Consider the following 22,447-nt stretch of genomic DNA (forward strand, 5'->3'; position numbering starts at 1 on the left):
CTGTTTCCTCAAGTGATGTATAAGGATGCCCAAACAGATGAGCAGAGCTAAAGTGGCTTAGACTTTGTCCTTTTTCATTATGTAGGATAGGGGATTATTAATTGTCTGGTTCTCTCTATTCCCTGTTCCTTCACTCACCTGTGCCTAGAAAACTTAGTTGGAAGCATAAAGTAAACAACTACATTCTAGAGAAGAGAATATCCATAGCTGCCTTTTGTTTTGTTTTGCTTTCTTCCCATTTAATGTGGTGCTAGTCTTCATTATCTTCTAAAGATAACCTTTTTGATCATTCAAGTTTATTGTAGGAAAATTTGAAAATACAGAAAAGATTAAAAAGAGGATAACAATCATTCTTAATCTGGCAACTCAGAGGTAATCAATGTTAGCATTCTGGTAAATTTCTTTCCTATTGCATATTTTCTTTTTTTTTAAATTCTTAATGAAGACAGTGGAATCATTTGAGTAAACCTACCAATTGGCTCTAAAATTTCTAAAATCCTCATGAATCTCTAATAATCTTGATTCATTTGAAAAAAAGCCATTAATTGATATAAACAAAGAGCAGTTATTATTGTAGATTATCAGATTTCCAGAAAAGTCAAGCAATTTTAGAACAACTAAATAATGGCTCTATCTATAACGGTCGTTTATATATTTGCAGCCTCTATAGGAAACTCCAGTAATACACTAGGAAAATGGGAAACAACAGAAATAAAAATTTAAACACTTGACTGTAGATTTTTGATATTCTAGTTAAAAGAAGATGCTAAAAGAGAAACTAGGTATTTTACTTCTATTTTTTAATCCAGATAGCAAATATTTATTGATTCTCTACTATTTAAAAGTCAGCACATCCTTGCACATAGTAGGCATTCAATAAATATCACATCCTTTCTCTTTGGGAATATATAAAGGAAGTGAAATGGTGCATGTAGCGCTGATTTTCCATTTATCAGAATCCATTTGTTGTATTGCCTTGCTGAAGAGTAACAAGTAATGAACTCAAGGTATTGAAACAATCAGTACTTCCTTGACTGTAGGTTCAGCAGCTGTATGAGGTGCCAAAGTTTTTCTCTGTAACTTTGTGCTCTACATTCTTTCTCATGATTGAATTGGTCTGGTGTTGGATCAAGACCAAATTAGTAAAAAATAAAGGTGAATTCTGTGACTCTGTTTCCATTGATTTGAGGAGGTCAGAAATGAACCAATGTGTTTTGGGCATTCCTTTCATTTTAACTATAGGTTCCTGGAGGAATAAAAATTCAACTTCTCCATCTAGGTAGGGATGAAAAACACACATGAAAGTATTGCCACTGAAGTCACTCTGTACTCGCTAAAGTTGTCCACTGTTAACCCACTGTTTAAAGCATGCTAGACTATTTGCTCCAACTCTCAAATCAAAATTACTAAAAGACAAGAAATAGGATCTCAATGCAAAAACCATGTGGGTGAGGATTTTTTTAAAAAGATTTTCTATCACATATTACTTCATTCATCTTTTCTACATTGTCATTCATTTTACATATGAAGACTTTTCTGGGTCCCTCTTCTCCCAACCTGTTTCCACTGAACTCCCTGAAAGAAATTATTTTGGCTTGTTCTACAAGGGTAAAATATGTTTGAACTCTGTTTAGAAGACCTAGAATTTCCACCTGCTGTAAGGAGAGCCACGTTGAGTACCAGTAGTTTTTGTAATGTGGAGGCATCGTTGCACAGTGCTTATTATGACATACAGTGGAACTTTTCTCACTGGTTGGTTTGCAACACCATTGTAGGAGGAAAGAGAAGAAACTGGAACATATCACATGTTTTCATTGATATATATAAGGGCAAAGAATGGTCCTGGGAAGCTTTGGTCAGACCCTTTCATCATGACAGTAGTCATCGGATCAGAGATGGAGGGGCCTTAGTGGCAATTCAGTTCAGACCCATTGTTTTAAAAATGAGAAAACTAAATTAACAAGGTTAACAGCTAGTTAGGTGCAGAGCCAACAATAAAACGTAGATCACCTGATCTTCAGCCCAGTGTTTTTTTTCTGTTATTGCACACAGCCTGAGTTAAAGCTGGGTGTTAAGTTATGCTGCTAGTTTTCATAGCAGTACTAAGTAGAAAGGGTGAAAAAAATAAACAGGTAATGATTAAGCTTATTAGCTGATCCATTGCTTGTCAAAGGAAGCATTATATTATTAACATTCAGCAGTATGTTTTCATTCTTGTTTTCATCCTTCTGTTGTTTGCTGGATTATTATTATTATTTTTAATCTTGGTCCCTGCTATCATATGTGATAAGAGGTAGAATTTTTGAGACGCATATAATATCAAGATACGAACTATGAAATTTTCCTTTTCTTAGGAATTTCTATTTTATACGTAGAATTCTTCCACAGACTAGTCATGCTTCAGACACTTTGAAATTGTGTTTTTGAAACTGAGCGATTGGCTTTTTTCTTTTCTTACTTTTAGAGACTTTCTGAAACAAAAAGCTGCATTATTTCATCTGTGTGATTCCAATGAACCAAAAGGGGCTATAATCCTGCATCCTTAAATACTTCAAAGGCAGGAGGCATCGAAGCCATCATTTGTACTCTATGCACCAAAGTTCTTTCTGCAGAGATTTATTATCTTGTTAAAATTTAAGATTAGAAATAAATACTATACTTAATCTTTAACCAGACTGTGTTCTTTGCTCCCTTACTCTTACACTGTATTTTCTGGAACCAAAAAAAAAAGGCATTTGGTAGATAACAAATGAGTGAGTGAATGAACAAATACAGTTACATAATAAATAAATTATTACAGAAATGAAACTAGATCATAGGCCCCTAAAGATCCAAGGAATTTTTTTTCAATGAGGAGATAAATTCTTTGTAGCTGTGAAGAGCAGCTGAGACCTTGGTTTCTGAATATTTTCCCCTGTACAAATCCATCCACCTGTGAGCCACTCAGTGAATTCATGCCAGTTTGAAAACACGTTGAGTCGCTACCTACTGAAAGAGATAACCGTGTCAAGTATCATGATAAAGAATCAAATGGATTTTACATATATTTTTAGTATACCACCATTAAAAGTAGTGGGAGGGAGGGAGAGCAAAGACGGGAGAGGATACCTTTGAAAAAGCTATTTTTCCACTTACTTTTATGTTGCTTTGGTGTTGACTACTCATCAGTTAAGAATTGGAGATAATTGTTCTTGCTCAGGGGTGATTACAGACTATATCTGTTTATCTTGAATACATATTTGAAGCATCTGTAGAAGTCTTGTTCCTCTGGTTGTTTCTAACACCTGCATGATTGATTGCCTAATTCTCTCCGTTCTGCAGTGAGAAATTACATCCATAGCAAATACAAAAAGCCTTTTAAAATAGCTATTTTTAGTCATCATTCATACAGTTACTATAAAGATAACAAATATTCATTTATCATTATGTTTTACAGAGATGTGTGTGTGTTTCCTGTAATTTAGCACATAGAGCTTATATGAGAATTAACGAAGTAATAGTACTCTCACGTACTTCGGGTCTGAGGGCCAATGCCTAAAACTTACGCAAAAAAAGAAAAAAAAATGATAACATGATGTATCCTGGTTAATTTAGTATTCTGAAAGCAATGATTTTCTAAGGACTCAAAAAAAGAAAAAATAAGGCACTCGATCTAGAATACCTTTCATCCCAATATTTACCTCCACAATTTGAAAATCTGAGCCATCAGTTAGGTTATTTTGAATTATAATGTACTGTCATATTTGGAAAACATTGCCACCACCTTATATGTTGGTCTTCTTTCTTTTCCCCTCAATGCTCTCCATAGACTTTCTCTGTTTTCTGTTGTGTCCCCCGTCTTCTTCGTTATTTTAAGAACAACTCAGGTTGTGCTTAGTTAATGATAAAACTAGAATCTGTCACTCAGATTATTTGCTCTGTGATAAAATGAAGCAATTGTACAGTTGCTCACCAAGGTCCTCTCTCTTCTTTGGGAGAATATTTAGCTCAAAATGTTAACAAGCCCAATATTAAGCCTTAAAAAATTGTGACGTCGAGTCACAGTTCTTTGTTTGCCATAACACACAATCCATGTGAATGCAGCCTTGTGGAAGCTAATTTCGGTCTTAACTGGTAAAGTGATTGAAGCCAGTACTTTTGATTCACATAGAAATGTGAGTTAAAGTGCATTTTTGTCCACAGGTTTGCATGTAGAGTCACAGCCGCACAGACACGTTCAACCCTGAATAACCTGCCTTCTTCCTTCAACGCTAAACTTCATCTTGCCCATGCAGAGAACGCTGGGGACCTGTGCTCATCCCAGGCCCATTTTGCAACATGCTAAAGCTATTCACAGAAGTCGTGATGTGCGGGGATGGAGTGTCTCCACTCAGCCATCCGCTACTGCATGCTTTGAAGCAATTAAGACAGTTGCCCGGAGACCCTAACTTTCTCTCAGTGCATAGTTTATACACTGGAGACTATAAACAAAAACTAAATGTCCCAATGCAATGTATGTCCCAAACATTACAGGTTATTTGAGATACACTTTTCCTTTAGATAAAGTAACTTTCCAGGTAAAAATGCGGTTCGTTTGAAATATATTCTGTTTTAAATTTGTAAGGATTTTCACAAAATTTGAATAAGATCTGAATTTTAAAAAAGATATAGCTTCTTAGGCATATTTCACGGTTTGAGAAGTTTATAAAAAGCATAGTAATGGTTTATTACTTTCATAACCAAAATACAGATTTGCTGTTATGCAATTAAAATTACATTTTAATTTTATCTCACTCCGTGTAGGACCTATAACTCAAATTGGATTATTTACATGTTTAAAGTATTTATAAAAGATTATGTTTTTAAGTAGCATTTGTGGAATTTGATCATAAATTCAAAATCATCTTCAAATATTTGCAATGTGTATGTAGATCATAATTTCAAATCTTAAAGCAAAGATCTCAATCTTTAACTGACTTTCAAAGCATTTCCTGAATGGATTATATGTATGATAGTGAAATCAGTGTGTAATTAATTTCCTTTGTTTAAAAAAAAATCTCCGTTTTTCCCTCCACACAGTGAACATGGCCACAAGCAGGCTAATAGGTGCCGTGGCCGGCACCATTCTGGCCCTGGGGGTGATTTTTGGAGGCACAGGGTGGGGAATGGAGTAAGCATCTTTCTCAGTTTCAGAGTGTTTCTGTTTGGTTCCTGGCGTGTGAGCTGACCCTTGGCATCTGACTCCCCCATGTGTTGTCTCCTTGCTGTGTCCCCCGTGGTAGTGCCCCTTGTGGTGTGATTTGGATGTGTTTGTGTCCTGTGGTTTTCTCGTGCAGTGGAGAACCTTCTCCTGTCTGGAACAATGTGGGGCATAAAATAATATTGGGGTGCTTATGATGTCTTCACAATTAAGGCAATGGTCCAAAAGCTTCCATTGCTTCTCCATTTGTAAAAGTGATTTTAAGATACAGACTTTTTTTGGACAAACTATTGACAAAAATGCTTTTATATGAGAGTTTGTTAGGATTCTTATAACAAGTGTAATCTTCACCAGTCAAATAGATCCACATATACAGCTAGGAATTATCAACAGTTGTAGCTCCTTTTAAAGATAATCCAAATGAAGCCACTAATATTTCCTCCATTTATTTAGAGTGATATAGGAGGCTTCAGCTTAAATTTTTTAAAAAAAGAAGATATTCAGGATACTGCCTTTATTTTCTTCTTATAGAATAGGTTAATCATTCAAATCAGAAGTTTACATAAATATTTGGAAACAAGGAGCCTTAAGAAAGGGAAGATATTTAGTGCAAACCTTAAGTGAACAGTTGCAAATTATCTGGTGGGTTTGTCTTAAAAATAACCAGTGTATAAATAAATATATTGTGTGCCACTTGCCCTACACAGAAATACAGCTCTCCTCATTGGTGCTTTAATTTAGGTTGCCCTGTACTTGATCCACATCTTCACAAGAGCTGTCCTTTCTCCACGGGATATTGCTTTTATGAGATTGCCAATCTGTAGACTAAAAGATTATCCTGATTTTTTTCCCCTCTAATTACAGAGAGAGCATTTACAAATAACAGAAATACCCCACACATGCTGTCTTTTCTATTCAGTGTAGTGGTGGTAACATTCCCCAGTGGCCCAGGAATGATTTCCTAGTATCTTAAGGAAACACCAGATAAACTCTATTCAACCTCCGCAAACCACGGGCACGTTGCTAACATCACTCACGTTCCGCCTTAGTCCCATTAGTTGCTGCACACAGTACAGTACGGGCCTGGGAGACCTAGGCACCAAAATATCATTAAGAGAGGAGGGAGTCCAGAGGTCTCACTTTGTGTTGAAGATTACCTAAGCTTTCTCTCCCCTTGACTGAAGGGCTTTGACTAGACTGGGATCTTCTAACTCACATCCCATCTGTATTGACTGTGAAGCCCAAGGGAAGCTAAAATACTGGAAAAGATATTTTATTTCTCTTTACTTGTTAGAAAATAAATATTTTATCTCTCCTTACTTACTTGTATATGACAGAGGTAAAATATTTAGAGAAAACAAGAACTCTGTCCTGTAAAATTTCACTTTGGGTCTGTTAACTGGATTATATACAGAAGCAACATTCCTTTTCCAGGAGAAATTCTATATACATTTATGTGAAATTCCTCCTTGAAGAAAGGTAGTTTTCTAAAAAATCATCCCAATTCCATTTTTTATATTATTTTATAGTATATAAATTCCATTTTTACATCATTTTATATTATTTATTGGCTGTAACTGCAATATACTAACAGAAGGGATGAATTTTAATAAATTTCCCTTGGAAAAATTTAGAGCTGGGCAAAATCCAAGGCCTTTGCTGTAAAGCATAGTCTTTGTTACCAACCTTTGTTTCATCTACCCTTAGTTTGTGGCTATTTCTGGTTGTGACAGGTTAAGTCTGTATAAGCATATATATATATTTTTTAAATAGATTTATTTATTTAACTTGGTTTCTGCACTCTTTTTGTCTATTAGTTTACTGATTTTTTTCCTTCAAATTCTAAATTTTGCCATAATTGCTAAAAACAGAAATATAGCTTTTTAAAAATAAAATCCACATAGTATGATATAGATGGTTTTAACACTATTTGGTTCAACTGATAGTATTAATGTTCATTTAGTCACTGAGTATTCCACAGAGCTTTTTTTTTTTGGTTTTGTTTGGGATTTTTGCCTTTACTTCTACTCCTTAGTTTATAATTGTAAATCAGGAATCATTTCTCATGGATTATGTATTGATTCTAATCCCAACCTATGCTTTCTGAGCTAGTAAAGTACAAATCATTTCTAAAGCATACAGAATGTAGATGGTAATACAAAGTTTTTGAAAGTTTGTTTCAAAATTTGATTCCTTATTAAAATGTGGGAGTTTGGGATTGACATATACACACTGCTATATTTAAAATAGATAACCAACAAGGACCTACTGTATAGCCCAAGGACCTCTGCTCAATATTCTGTAACAACCTAACTGGGAAAAGAATTTGAAAAAAAATAGATACATGTATATGTATAACTGAATCACTTTGCTGTACACCTGAAACTAACACAACATTGTTAATCAACCATACTCCAATATAAAATAAAAATTAAAAAAAAAAGAACAAGAGCAGAAAAAAATGTGGGGAGGAAATACAGCTAAATGGGATAATGTTTAGCAATCTTAAAGATAGTAAATTGTTTTGGCTTTGCAGGCCGCAGGGTGTCTGTCATAGCCTTGTGCGTACCTCTGCTGTCTCTGCATGAAAGCAGCCATAAACAGTATGTAAACCAATGAACGTGGCCATGTTCCAATAAAATTTCTTTGCCAAAAAAAGCATCGGGGGCATATTTGGCCTGTGATCTGTAGTTCGCTGACCCCAATTTGTAGCATAAGCTTGAGAGTCAGACAAATTTGTGTTCAGATTTTGCCCCTGTCACTTATTAACTTCTAGAAGCCTCTGTTTCTTCATCTATTAAGCAGGGATAATCATAGTTCCTATCTCATAAGGTTTTTGTGAGGATCAAATGAAATAATATTTGTCAAGAGCTTAGAACTTCACCCGGCATGTAGCAAGTGCTCAATATACAGTAGGTAATCTGCTTTTCCTGCACTCATTATTATTTATTATTTTCAGTGTGTCTCTACAGGCCACTGAGATTTGTGTTCTGTAGAACCTCAGTGGTTAGTCCTAAGAGCGTGTCACAGCCCAGGAGCCTGTGAAGACCACATCCCCCAGCCTCCCATTGTCCCCCAGACTCACTCATCCTCCACCTCCCTACTCATGCCCACAGCCCTGGGTGGTCTCCGAGTAAAAACACATAACGCACACAATTTTGGTGCTGCTAAAAGTGGCATCCATTTATGTACACAGTTGAGGGCACTGATGTGAGCAGAAAAGAGAATTTTTTACACAGAAATGAATGTATACACCAACTCAGGATTTTAGGGGAGCTATGAAAATTGGCCTCGAGACTTCTGGAACAGAGATGCATAGTTAGGACTGGAAGTGGCTTGCTGTTAGGAGCACTGGACCTGCATATTAGCATACTGGAGGTTGTGATACTTAGAATAATTCGTGTGCTGAAGTTAGCGTTTCTTACATTTAAAATTAGTGAGCTAAAGTGTTTTCCACGTGGGTGGAGAGGATTTACTGTATGTTTCAACTCTTAAACAACTGATAGAAGCTCCACCTTGCATTTTCTTTCTTGCTGTCTTTCCGACTCTATCTCTCTCTCTCTTTTTATTTTATTTTATTTTTTTTACTATCTCTAAGCCTCAGATTTCCCTTAGCAATAACTAGAAAATTGAAGATAGATTCAGTCGAACCTAAGGAATCTTTTTCCCATTTCTACAGAATTACCCGAATGAATTTTATGCTTCCTTTATATCTTGTCTTTGGAACCCCATGTTGCTGTGTAAACACTGTATAAGTCCGTGCAGTGAAGCTCTTTGAGAGCTTCAAAGTTTCTATTTATTTATTGATACCCTCCTTCCGACTTCTAAATTTTAACTGTCTCCAACGGGGGATAAAAAATTTAGCATTCAGACAACTTTATGTGCTGCTTGAAAGAGCATTTCAGTGGAATAGTTTTCCTTCTTTTCATGCCCTCATTTGCCAGTCAGATTGGAAGAATTCTAACGCAGTCGTGTTCTTTATTTGCTCTTTTACTTGTTTGATTCATGATACTGGGAAAGGGGAGGAGAAGAAAGGTGGGCAACGGCAGCAATTGGGCATGCATAGTTTGCTTCAAAGTCTGAAAAAGGTGAATGGAATGAATTATTCTGTCAGTGGTGCAGAAACTTTAGATTTCCAGGGAGATGAATCCAAGCAGTAGCTGTCTACAAATAAAGGTGATTTAAGTGTTTAGCGATCTTTTACGCAGGGGACTTACTTCGTGAAACCGCTTATCTGCCTGTCCCTGGTGGTAATGAAAGTGGTCTGCTCATATGACTTTCTTCCCATGATCCTTTGTCACAGGTCCTAGTGCCACCAATCTCATAATAGGCTCCATCGCTGGTGCCATACTGGTAGCAGCTATTGTCCTTGGGGGCACAGGATGGGGATTTAAGTAAGCAATGCCGCATGTCTTCTTCTCAGTGGCTCTGGCACTTCTCTTTTCTGCTTACATAACTAAGTTTTGAGTTCCTGCTACCAGATTTCGAGTTTCAACGGTAAAACTGCTAAAAATAAATATTTTTGTTCAGAAATGGGTCAGAAAAGAAGAAACATGGAACCTCAAATATCATCTTCAGGCAAGTGGGAAAACATGAAATGTAGAAGGCAGTCACATGCACTGCTTAAAGGAGAAGTTCTTTGATAAAAGAACTTTTAGGAGCAAGCATCCTGAGAAACATTTATTTATAGGCAGATTATCGAGGAAACTATGTCATTGGAAATAAGTGGATATAAGTTCCTTGTATCTGTTTAAAACTGCTGTATATGCCATTGACATTTTGAAATTTTCACAGCCTAAGTAACCATTTGGTTCTTATTTTTCACATGTAACATGTATAGCTTTGTGATTTGAAAAGCTTCATTATTTTATAAAAACAGATTTTTAAAAAATAGTTTTATTAATTCCCTAACCTACTGAATTAGTTTCTCATTGGAATTTGAAGTCTGTGGCTTTGTGACACTTACTATTTTCTAATGAACTGTTAATATTGACATGACTGATAGGCCTTTGTGTTTTCATATGACCTTTCAGTTTGGATTGTACATTGATCACTGAAGTAAGTTTGTTTAAATAGACACACCAGATAATCACAAACAAACCTTAATTGTGGTCCAAATTTTTGGACTTAGTTTATCCAGTTTGGATGTTTCCATACCTTGGATTCATTGGATAATTGCCTTTTATACCTTTTCTTGCTGTGATGACTTGATTATTGTGGTTTGTAGATAAGACCTCCTGTGCCAAACACTCCCTGTGATAAATTTAGTTTCAGTTAGATCTAGGGAAACAAATTTAAGCAGGAAATAAGACCATTACCCAAATTCAAAACCCACTTTGCCTCCCTCTGGTTATTTAACAGAGGAAGTTTTTGACCTAAATTGAAACTGAAAGTTTCAATTGAAATTGAAAGTTTCTGACCTTGAATTATCTGAATAATTGCCTTAATTATGAACTTTATTCTATTTTATGTTTGGAATTCTGAATTCAATATATTTAAACCAGGTAAAATGTTATTATTAGAAACTGATTATGAAAGAAAAACAAACCAATAGATGATTTAAATAAATCCAACATTTTCTGCTAATTTTGTTATTATATTAAGATTTAATGCATAAGCCTACAAGGTTTTGAGTGGCTTCAACTTGGAAAGGTGTTATCAGATGGGACTTCTTTTCTACAGAGATATTTATAAACTTGAACTTGTTTGGTGAAACAGTAATTTTGGCATCAAAATGCTTCGAAAAACACACACACACAAAGTAAGCAAGTCCTGTTTAAATTTCTTGTATGGTATGAACAAAATATTGCCCAGATGGTGAGTCTCTCACATGGTACCTAACAAAAGAATATATGTTTGTTTGGGCTGACCTAATTCCAGCAAAAACTTTTTAGTGTCTCACTACTGTAAAAATGTCATTGTACGTTGCAGTAGTTCCATGATCTGTTATCATTCTAGAATGCTCCTTTGAACTTTTTCATAAATATGCCTCAAGAAAAATAAATTTGGCTCATGCCCAGGCTTATGCCTCCTTTGTGTTAGGAAACCTCAGTTTCAAAGAAAGGGCTGGAGAAGAGTCTGCTGGGCATCTTTGCCATCCAGCCACATGCAGTGACAGATGTACCGCTTCAGCATTTGGAGATAAGAGCACTGTTCTGTAGCAGGACCTCAAAACAGTGGCCTGGCCTAGCTCACAGCTTGAATTGCATGTTTCTTTGGGGAAAAACAAAAAAGCCTTTATCACTGTGTATATAAGTGGATTAGGCCCGTACAGTTTATTTATATCTGAGAGAGATGTCTAATCATCAGAAGAACACACACACACAAAAAAAGAGGGGGAGAAATGGATACTTAGCGAGGTGAGAAAAACAGCCTTTGTGGGGACGCTGTGCCGACACATGTGCAGCTGGGCTGTGTCAATACCCCTTCCCATCCCTATGACCCTTATAGGAGAACATTGTAGGAGGCACACAGTAGTGCGAAGTACATATTTGTATGCCCTGAAACAAAGAAAAACAATGAAGGCAGAATTCTTGAACATGTCACTTTAGCCCTTTAAATTCGGAGAAGCTGCTACTCTTTGTGCTATTGGTTGCTCCATGAGGAGCTTTATATTTTCAGAGTTTAGATCTTTAGATGTGGTTTGTATTAAACTTTAACTGCTTACACCTTGCAATAAAAAGCTTTGGGTGCTGAATGATAAAGCTTAGGTTTTCCCACCATTTGGACAGTTTTGGAGATGATTAGTCTAGAGGTGATTTGGAAATATAATTATTTGCTAGTTGAACTGAAACTTCGAGTTTTTTCTTTGAGTTCAGTGTAGACACAAAAGAGCTTTCTTTAGAATCAGAAGTTGAAAACAGTTTTTAAAAAGGATTGCTCTAAATACCTTTATTGGAAATCCCTCCTGAAATGGGTTTTTATTACTAGACGGGAAGTTGGCAAAGTAGCCTGAAGAATCTGAGGGTACATAAACTTTTAGATTAAAGGAAAATATATTAACTGCTCAGGGGAAGTACTGCTTTTTCCTAATGCCACATTTCTTTAGGTATAACACTGAGTAACATAGATGTGGAGGAAGTATCATACCAAACATAATCTGTTAGAGTATGCATGAGAAATACAGCTGTACTCTGACTCCTGACACTGTCTGCCGTTCTTTATGGTTCTTTTTTTAAACCATATTTCCCCTGAAACTGGTGGTAAAAGCATAAGCATATGTGAGCGTACATGCATGTGTGAATGTGTACATATTGTGTGTGTAAAAGCATAAGCATATGTGAGTGTACATGCATGTGTGAATGTGTACATATTTGTCTGTGTAAAGTGATAATGAACCTTTATCAAGATTGTTGTGGTCAAAAAAATAATATGAATTTAGATTACTTCTTTTTAGCGGAATAGTAGAGTCTGAAAGTTTTGGTTAACGTAAGTAAGACTTGCATGAGCAAGGTTGTGAAACTCTTAAAAAGAAAAAAATGCTTCATTTGGTAGGTTATTATTTTTTTTTAATATTCTGATGTATTGGATAATGTGGTAGGCATACCTTAGTAACTTCAGTTAATTGCATATTCCAAGTATGAAGATGGCTAAGGGATAATTCAATCTATGAACTCTCAGTCTTTGGGGGTGTCAGGATTTTTCTCTGAGAAATCCTGTGAAAACTGAACATAGGCCCTTGGCACACCAATTTGTCCAACTTTCCACCACATCTGCATCGATTTACAGTCACCCCATGCTCTTTTTTTCTCTCCATCCCTACACACACTAAATAAAGCTACGAATTGTGATGCAGAAGATTGCAAACCTCTGTCCTGGTTGACTCATGGAGACTCATGGCCCCTATCCAATGCTGAATAATAATTCTACTCCACTAGGTTATTAGAGCTGTTGCTTTCCCTGGACTTTGGAAAAAATCGAGAAAATGAAGGATCGTTTTAGTAGCATTTAGGATCATTCTCTAAAGCTTAGGAAAAGTGACAAATATATAAAAAGAAAATTTCCTCTCTCCATCTAAAAATGAACAGAATTGCTGTTATTAACCTAGATATGGCTTTTTAGCTGAATTCCTGAAATTTGAAGACAGGAATTTTGACGTGAACAATATGGTCATTTATATGCCCATAAAGTATATCAACATCACAGGCGATGGTAGTAGAAAAGAGGAATTCTAGGTGATGCTAGGAAAAGAACTTGAAGGTAATAGGTGGTGCCATAGTTTGTTGACAATTCATATCACAAGATTTTAGGAGGAATATTGAGTTCTTCCAACCATATTATAATCTCAGTCTGTGGAAGACTGTTGCCATGTCCCATTATTCCGCTGCTTCCTCTCTGCATGGGATTTGGTGGCAGGAGTGGCCGTCCTAGCCTGGCAGAGCTCCTCCTGACATTAAAAGTGTTAATTTAATGTCTGTGGAATTACGTATGTGGTTTCCTCTCTATGAGAAGTTACTTGGGATACAAGTCCTTACGGAGCCTGACTTGAACTCTAGGAGATGCTGTTTGGCTTATGTTCCTTGTCATTGGAAGTGCTAAAGAAAAGACTGTGTAGGTGCTTGCAATAAATGAAATTTAAAGGGCCATATCTGGATTATCACAAGGAAAGTTAACTGAATTGTTTGAATGTCACCTTGGATGAAATCTGAAAGGAACTTAATATTGCTAATTATGTTTTCTCAAAAAAGCAAATGTCCTTTTTTCTTTTTTTTGCTTTTCATTTTTATAGAGTTAGGAAATGGGATCAATTTTAGGTAGTCTTTCCATGAGGAAGATAACCAGATTGCCGCTTATCTGAATTCCATGATATCCCAGTGCAAAAGAAGGAGCCTGATTCCTCTAGTACCTGCGACTCCTGGGTTAGGCACTTTCTCACTCAGACCTCACAGGTGGTGGTGGTGTTGGGTTGGCCAGAAAGACCCAGTTCAGCTCCCTGACTCAACCCCCTGGGGAAGGGAACTCAGTCTAAGGTGACCAAGGAGGCGGGGCTGGGCAAAGGGTTCTTGGTGGACAGGTGATGACTCATCATGGAAAGAAAAGAAGGTCTTAGTGGTGGATAAACATACCCTTAAAAGAAGACCTAAGACTTTGCAATTCCAAGATGGTTATTGTTGCCTGAAGTGCTTTTTAAAAATTTTGTATAGATGTATATATAGTATAATATATAGTAGACAAAAGTACAGGTTTTTCAGAAATAGTGAAAGTGGATGAAAACTGGGTCAATGCAGGGTTTATGGATTACACTAATATTTTATAATGATCCAGAAATGCCTTGCAGGTTATGATGAAAAAGTGAGCTGCCTTCAGAATCTAGTGAGCAGAGGTATTCAGAGGAAACACTTGTGCAAGAAAAGCAGCAAGCACCTACGCACGAGAGTACTGCTTTCACATTAAAATAGAACAAAAAGACTTGACAGGCAGTTCTCAACATACAGTGGCCCATAGTGGTTTTACAGTTTACCCCTGAGGCGCCCTCAAAGTCCGCCTGGTGCAGGAGTATCCCTCTCTGTCTTCATCACGGGGCTCCACTTTCTCCCTGCTGGGACATCAGTGGAGGAAGCGTGGTCCTGGAACTCCCCATTAGTTTCTAGAGTCCATTTTCCCATAGACAGGAGGGTGGCTTGGCCTCCTGGTCTGCCCTGGGAGTCCAGTCATACTGTAGAACATTTTTTGTATAAAAAATGCAATCTAAGCTTCAAAAACTGACTTTTAAAAGGAGCACAAGCTTTTGGACACTAGAGGTTGCCTGTATGCCAGGCTGAAATGGAATTTCATATCTCCATTTAAAAATGAACCAGGGAATTCCTGGTTAGGACTCAGTGCTTTCACTGCCGTGGGCCCGGGTTCGATCCTTGGTCAGGGAACTAAGATGCTGCAAGCTGCACGGTGCGGCCAAAAAAAAAAAAAAGAACCAGATTGCCATTATGACCGTAAACGTGGCTATTTATCTGACGTTCCCTGAATTTGAATGAGGGCAATATAGTCATTTACATGGGTAGCATAAGCACACTTGGTCTTTCCTCCACATCCGCTTTTAATTGGGGAGACGTTAGTTTAACATTTCTCATGCGTTCCAGCAATACATATCTAAATAGGTTGGGGCTCCTAGTCCTTCAGGGTCATTTCACAAGGTCAAGCAGTCCCTGTTTTTCCCCACCTGACTCGCAGGATGTGTGGTTCCTTATACATCTACCTTCAAGGGCATTGAACGTAGGTAGAGACACAGGTCCTGTGCTCTGCAGGAAACTAGCTCAGTGACAGACACATCTCGGGAGACTTCCTGTTTGTTCTCCCCTCTCTTTCCTGGGCAGCGTCAGTAATGGCTGCTTTTAAGAATACTGACCCAAAAGAGGGTTGAAGGGGTGGGGAGTGGTGAAGAGAAAGAAGTAGCACTGTTGGAAATAGTGTTTGCACTACATGTTAGCCAGTGATCCACATGTTTAAGCCATTAATGAAGATGCCATAATGAAAACGTTAAAAAAAGAGAAGGGAGATTTTCTTTAAAGATTTTTATTTTTGCTATTTCAAAAGAGAAGCATAAAAGTGGTCATCTTGGAAAAAAAAAAAGAACTTTGCAGGATGTCTTTCTACATATTTTGAGCTTTGGTATTGTTTTTATTTTGAATTACCTATGGGTGAGGAGGAATATACTGTAATCTTTTTGGTACTTAGGGCTGTAAGGGTATCCAGCTGGCCCCAAGTGAGTGGGCAGGGGAATGAGGGATCCTGGGGACCCCTTGGTGTCCAGTTTTGCATGATGCCGCGGTGGCAGCTGCGTTGCACCCGCCCAGTGTGCAGACTGAATGCATGAGCCCCCTTGCTTAATGCCCCACATGAAGCCAGACCACGGGGAGGTTGCAACTAACTTTTGTTGTTGCCTTGTAGTGTCTTGCTGGTTCTTTCTTTTCTCTTTTTAAACGTAGGAACCTCTTTTTAGGAGACCGGACACCATGAGCAAGGCATTTTAACTTGCTTACTTCAAACTAAGCTAAGCTGCTGCATTTGCTTAACTAACCCAAGCCTGTGTCCATTCTCCCTTGAGTGTACTGTCTTACTGTGCACTCAGGTTTTCAACTTTCTAGGTAAGAAAAATGCTTGTTCCAGAGTAGGGTAAGAGCTCACACCACCAAGGCAGCAAGATAACTGAGTAGAGCAAAGTTGTTGTGTTTTTTTTTTTCCACTTTGACAAAGGCTGATCCACTGATATAGAACTCTCAAGTTCTGGAAGGAAGTAGCTCTAAGACCTGCAGAATTTTTCTTAGTTTTGCTAATAGCCCCCTCAGTGGGAGAGCCTCCCTGGAATAATTTACGTCTAGTTAAAATTAGCCATGTCATTTACTTCTGAAATAGACAAATTGGGCTGCTGAGGCTTTCTGTGATTTACAATGAACAACTTGAAGCTTCTTTTGGTATTCATAAATGAATATACACTGGCAGGGAGGTTGTAACAACATCCAAAAGTGTGAGCCATTCTGTGTTTCAATTTCAAGTTATTTTGGAAAATCTGCCTCGGGGGGGCCAGTTGATTACTTTGCTCTGGAACTAGCATTGTTGTCATTATCATTACCCTTCTCTCATCACGATCTGATTAATATTGTGGATTTTTCCCCTCTGCTTGCATCTTCTTTTGACGCACTCTGGAAGAAATGTCAAGAAGAGGAGGTTCGATCCTACTCAGCAAGGCCCCATCTGAATCAGCGGCACTGGATGAACGGCATCTCGCACTGTTGGATTCTGGGTATGACATACTTGCAGCATCGTTGCCGGAACTATTAAGTCTGTAAACAAAAACACTGGGTGGTAATGACTACAGAACTAAAGTTGGGGTGACAGGGATGGGGTAAAAGAAAACTGTCCTTTTTGGAAATAATTTCAAAGAACCCCCTCCCACCACCTGTCAATAAAAGGGAGCAAAAGACAATGTTATAAAAAGAACGATTTCAGAATCTTTTTTTTTTTTCCAATGAAAGGAAGAAGGAACAACAACAAAAATTAAGTGCAATAAAAGAACCATTAAAAAATAGCAAATGTTTTTTTCTTTCCTCAGCCTGTTGGCACTTTATATCTTCTAAATGGTTTGGCATGATTTGTTTTTTCTTTTCCTACCAATGACACACTCCGGTGGCATGAAGATCAAAGGGTAAAATCTGCATGGCATATATACAACAAGCAGCTAGCAAGCCAATCCACAGCAAAACCTGCAACTGAATTCCTAAGGTGAAGGTGACAGATGAGCCCATGGAAGCTGCCTGACCCCCAGCCCCCTAGTCTAGACCAGGCCACGAGGAGCTCCACACACCCCTGCTCTTGTTGATTCACTTTCCTGTTGTCTTTTCTCCTGGACCGAGCATCCTTTGGACATGGGAGCTGGAATTTGAACAATGAAGCTATTGTATAGTTCTTTTATAAATGTAAATATGGAAATAAGAGATTTTGACACATCATTTTCACTTGTCTGTACTGAAATATTTCTCTTGTAAAGGTTCTCTGTAAATTTGAGTTTATTGTTTGGTCCCCATCTTTTTGGGTTCTTTTCTCTATTTCTTTTTGTCTCTGTCCTTCTCTCTTGTAACATGTTGTACAGTGATTCTTAGGTTTGCTTAAAAAAAGACAGATGTGGCCACAGATTCAGGGATTTGGGGTACAAAACAGGTACAATTAAAAAATGAAATGCTTGAATGAGCTGAAATGCTTGAAGCCAAAAATAAACAAAGGGTGGGGGACACAAAGAACAAAATAACCCATATGAAAAATATAAAAATTATGTAAATGCAAATATATGTACTAAGTCTTTAAATTTTTTTTGATGTCATTATAAACATATGTATATAATGTAAGAAAGTAGACACCCTCTCAAATTAATCACAAAAGTGCCAAGCTCATGATTTTAGTTTTTGGTTCTGACAGTTTTCTTTCCCTGTCTTCAATGTGAAAGGAGGATAAACTTAAAGCCTTAAATTAAAAAATAATTTTTAAATGTTGAAAGCTTGAGGAAGAAGTTAAGCTTTCCATTTTATTCATATCTATTATTGTCAATATTTCATTCATGCTTTCAACTTCCTGCCTCAAAATATATATGGTAGATACCCACTGTAAAGCTGGTAATGGGGACAGAAACAACAATTACCTTCTTGTGAGCATTGTTAAAATAGGCTTTACTTCTGTGTGTTGTATTTTCAACAAACCTTGTTTGGCCCACAGTGTATGGCCGGTCCGTGGAATGTTGCGCTGGATTACAACGGGATTCTACTATATACAAATTCACACCCTTTGCCCTCCAGGCAGATTTGCAGATGTAATCTGGGTTCCCAGGTCCCTCTAAATTTAATTCACTGTCATTGAATTCTTCTTCCATTTATGGTCAAGATAGCTTTTGTTCAAGTGTTAAGTATATACGTTCATAAAGAAATTTGGTCCCAGCTTTGTTTTGAATGTAAAAACTTGTACATGATCCTTTCTGTGAGCATTCTTCTAGAGATGAGTTTTACTGAAGGCCCCCAAAGAGCCCACACTTCTTTAATGTCCTGTTTTTAGAAACAGGACATCCAATTGTACTAGTCACTTCTTCATGACAACCAAATTAGTTGCTAGATTGAGCTTTAAATTCCTCTTCAGCAAGATTCATGACACTAGTCTCACCACTCTTGCTTGAACTTTGCAAAGGATTAAGTCCTAAAAATGTACTGCTTAAACAGTGGGGTTTTTCCCAAGTTATCTTTAATTGTGGAAGTATCGCAATTATAGAGCAGAAACCTTAATTTCTATATGCTACAATAAACCATAACCTAACATCTTAATCCTGTTACTGCTTTCTGAGTCCTAAGTGCTACACAGGTATGCAGTCTTTCTCTAGAACTAGCTGTATGTTTATATTGTACTAACAGGGCTACCTACAAGGTTTATCAGCCTTACTCTTGGCTTCATAAGACACAGGGTGTATCCCTCTACCAAGCGGCATTGGCTCTTAGAGGAAGCTTGGAGGAAACTCAGATTACTCGGCATCTCTTCCTGTCACCACATTGTTTATATCTCTCTGTTGCTGGGTCCTATTCATCAGTGGATACTTAGCTGCTGCTGAGTCCACCGTACACATTTCACTGCTGTTCCAGAGGCACCACTGGTGACTTAATAGATACAAAACCATGGTAGTGCAAACAAGTTAAATCTATTGTTAACTTTTGAGCATTTCACAAACAACATTGTAAATGTGCGATGTTATGTTTTAAATCAGACCACAGTGGTCCCCAAATATTATGTACATATGGCAAATGTCAGTGTAACTTTTTGTTAGACTGGCAATTTCATAGGTAACGAAACCTATGCTCCAGTGTTAAATTATTTGTGTGTGTATGTAAAATACACAAGCTTTAAGCTATCTGTGTATGACTATGAAAGGTAATGCAACCATACCAGTTGTGAACAGTGGATTATAGTTATTTTTGATGGTGTTAGGTTATGTAGTTTCAAACTCTGTTGTATTTTCTCTTGAATATGCCATTCATTTGCTGATTCTTGTGGTGTGAATATGCCTTTTTATTCCTTTGAGCTCAAAACACAAGCATATCACTGTTTAATGTTACCCAACAAGAGTTAGTGTTAAGTGATGACACGTTCCCATTTCACCTGCTTACTTTTGCTACATTAATTAATAACACATGGATGAGGAGATGTGCGCTGACTTCATTGCTCACCCTGGGATACTGCATGAGCCCATCAAATTAGAGCTACTCCTATTAGATAAATGAGCAGTACACATAAGTGCATGTTATAAAACATGAATCACGTAGAGCTGTGGAGTTTTACCAAGTGGTATGTGTGTGGGTTTAGTTTCTGTTTTTCTTTTTTTACTATGCAAAGATGGGAAATGCACAAACTTCTCAAAGACTAGTGTCTGAAGAACTTTCCAAACAGTACTTGAACCCTTTCTTTAAAGTAATCCCATCATATTTTATAGCCATTGTTGCTTCCATTGTTAAATTTTTATTTTTAAATAGTTTCCAGTTTTTTAAGTGCACAACCTGAAGTTTTGTTGGAAGTTAATAAATTCATTCATACCTTGGCTGTCTATGGATGGAGATTCAGTAGTCATTGTATGCATCTGTAGTCAAGTGTATATTAAAACTTTTGTTAACATTGAGTGTTGTAGCTTTTTACTTTGATCATTTTTCTTAAGCCCTTTTTCTGTGTTCTCTTGTATTGTTGATTAAGTGGCTGTGCACGTGACACGATCAAGAGTTTTAGCACTGGTCTCTTAATCAAAGGCTCGCTAAAAATTTAATCAGTCAATGGAGCAAAATAAAATCTCTGATGAATGATAAATATATTGCTGATTAGGATTCAGTTTCAGTGGATTTATTGGAAATGCTTTGTTTTTTTTAAGTCAGGGGAAAAAAACCACCTTAGGATTATACCATTACCTTTTTTTTTTCTTTAGTGTCTCTCTTCTGGGTTTAAAGAGGGGATGGCTAGTCATAGCATCCACACTTTTGACCTGGTACCATTAGAATCAAACTAAAAAGAAAATAGAAGTACTTGGTTATCTAAATTGTATGATCAGAAGCATTCAAAGGAGGAAGGTATTTCCTCACTCCTTGCATGGGATTGGTCATCAAATAATATTCATTCTTCATGAAGGTCTCTCAGTGTTTCCTCTCCCTCCCTACTGCCATGCTTTGGTGTGTGCTCAACAGCCACATGTATCTCACGTGTACCTCACGTGTACCTCACATGTACCTCACATGTATGTACTGCACTAACACGGAAAGAGCCTAATCTGACCACATCATTCCTCTGGTAGAGTTTCCAGGAGCTCTTCAGTTCCTATAGGATAAAGTCCAAACTTAATAATGTGACTTAAAGTGCTGGCTGCCTTTCATGGCCTCACCCTTGTTTATTTTTCTAGTCTTCATCAATTCTTATCCTCTCATAGTCACCCTACTTACAGGTCCCCTCAAAGAGCCTCTTCTGCCCAAGTCTGAACAGTCTTATGTAAATTTTATGTCCACTCACCATAGTTCATTTGTTTCTATGTCATTTCATGTAATAAAATAAATATGAAACACTTAAAATAACATGAATATTATACTTTAAATAAGAAAGAACATTAGAGTACAATTTATATTTGACTTTTAAAGGAATTATCTGATTTTTATATGTTTTCCTTTCTCATTCTTTTTTTGAGTTTGACATTGTATTGAATTCTTGCTCCCTTGGTAACTGACTGTGAAAGGTGACCCAGAAACCAAAAACTTCCTAGAAAATCTAACAGCAGCCCTAGAGTCAAAACTTTGACATGAATAAATAGGTAGACAATCCATATGCTCACAATGGGATCCTAAGTAACTTTTCAAATTTAATGTAGGCCCCCTTTAGGTTAATGTACAAAAGTTAGGGATTTCTACCCATTAATTTATTCATTCGACAAGCATTTATTAAACCTCTATGCCAGGAACTCTTCCTGGGAATTGAAGGAACAAAAGAAAATTCTTGGCCTAAAGTTGTTCACAATTTAGCAGGGAGAGACATGTGTTGAAAATCACAAAATCAAAAACCTCTGAGCCCAAGGTGATAAGTAAACTAAATCATGTAGGAAATGAATAGAAGAGAACTGATGTGGGAAGAGGGATGCAGGAAGGCTTTCCAAAAATGAGTGTTGAACTATCTTGAAAGATGACAAGTTCACTAGTCTAATAAAGTGGGAAACACTCAAGGCACAGGAAGCAGCATGCTTCAAGACCCAAGAAGAAGAGCTCAGACACTTCGGGTAAGTAGTGCTAAATGTCTGTTTCCTTCCACCTGGCCCGTGTTTCCTTCCATTTTGCTAGCCCGCCAACCCCCCTCTCCCATCCCAGCCCCCACCTTCTTCTTTCCTTCCTACCTTTCCTGAACTTGATCTATAAAAATTCTACAGTACTGTGCCAGGTCTTAAGGACACAATGACTCTGAGCTCTCAATCTTTTAAATGTAACATTTACATTCGATGCGATAAGTGCCCCAATAGACGTTAAGTAATTAAGTGCCTCAGAAGAGAGGAGGGAGACTCTATCCCTGCCCTTGAGATCAAGGAGGGTTTCACAGAGGAGGTGGCACTTGAGCGAAAGGCCGTGCAGTTGGACCTTCAAACCATGATCACGTATTATGTTTAACCAGGGCTCATTTTGGTTCACAGAAGGAAGTCCATCTACAAATGCCATGGGAGTAGAATAACCTGTAATATTCAGATCTAGTTTTCTGCTTCAGGTATCTGGATTTCTTTTGCTTGAGTGATGA

At 37.4% G+C, this 22,447-nt stretch overlaps 1 protein-coding gene across 4 annotated transcripts in view; it reads left to right on the forward strand.

Annotated features, from left to right (window-relative positions):
- Positions 1 to 20,315, forward strand: part of ADAM23 (ADAM metallopeptidase domain 23) — a 175,955-nt gene extending 155,640 nt beyond the window's left edge. The window contains exons 25-26 of one of the 4 annotated variants that reach the window (XM_082467038.1): positions 9,483 to 9,573; positions 16,823 to 20,315. In XM_082467038.1, the coding sequence (XP_082323164.1) occupies positions 9,483 to 9,573; positions 16,823 to 16,871 (140 nt within the window). In that variant the 3' untranslated portion in view covers positions 16,872 to 20,315. The other 3 variants (XM_082467039.1, XM_082467040.1, XM_082467041.1) reach the window with 3 other exon arrangements.
- Positions 20,316 to 22,447: the final 2,132 nt, after the last annotated feature.

This window comes from Balaenoptera physalus, assembly GCF_965194825.1.
Source record: "Balaenoptera physalus genome assembly, chromosome: 6".
NCBI lineage: Eukaryota > Metazoa > Chordata > Mammalia > Artiodactyla > Balaenopteridae > Balaenoptera > Balaenoptera physalus.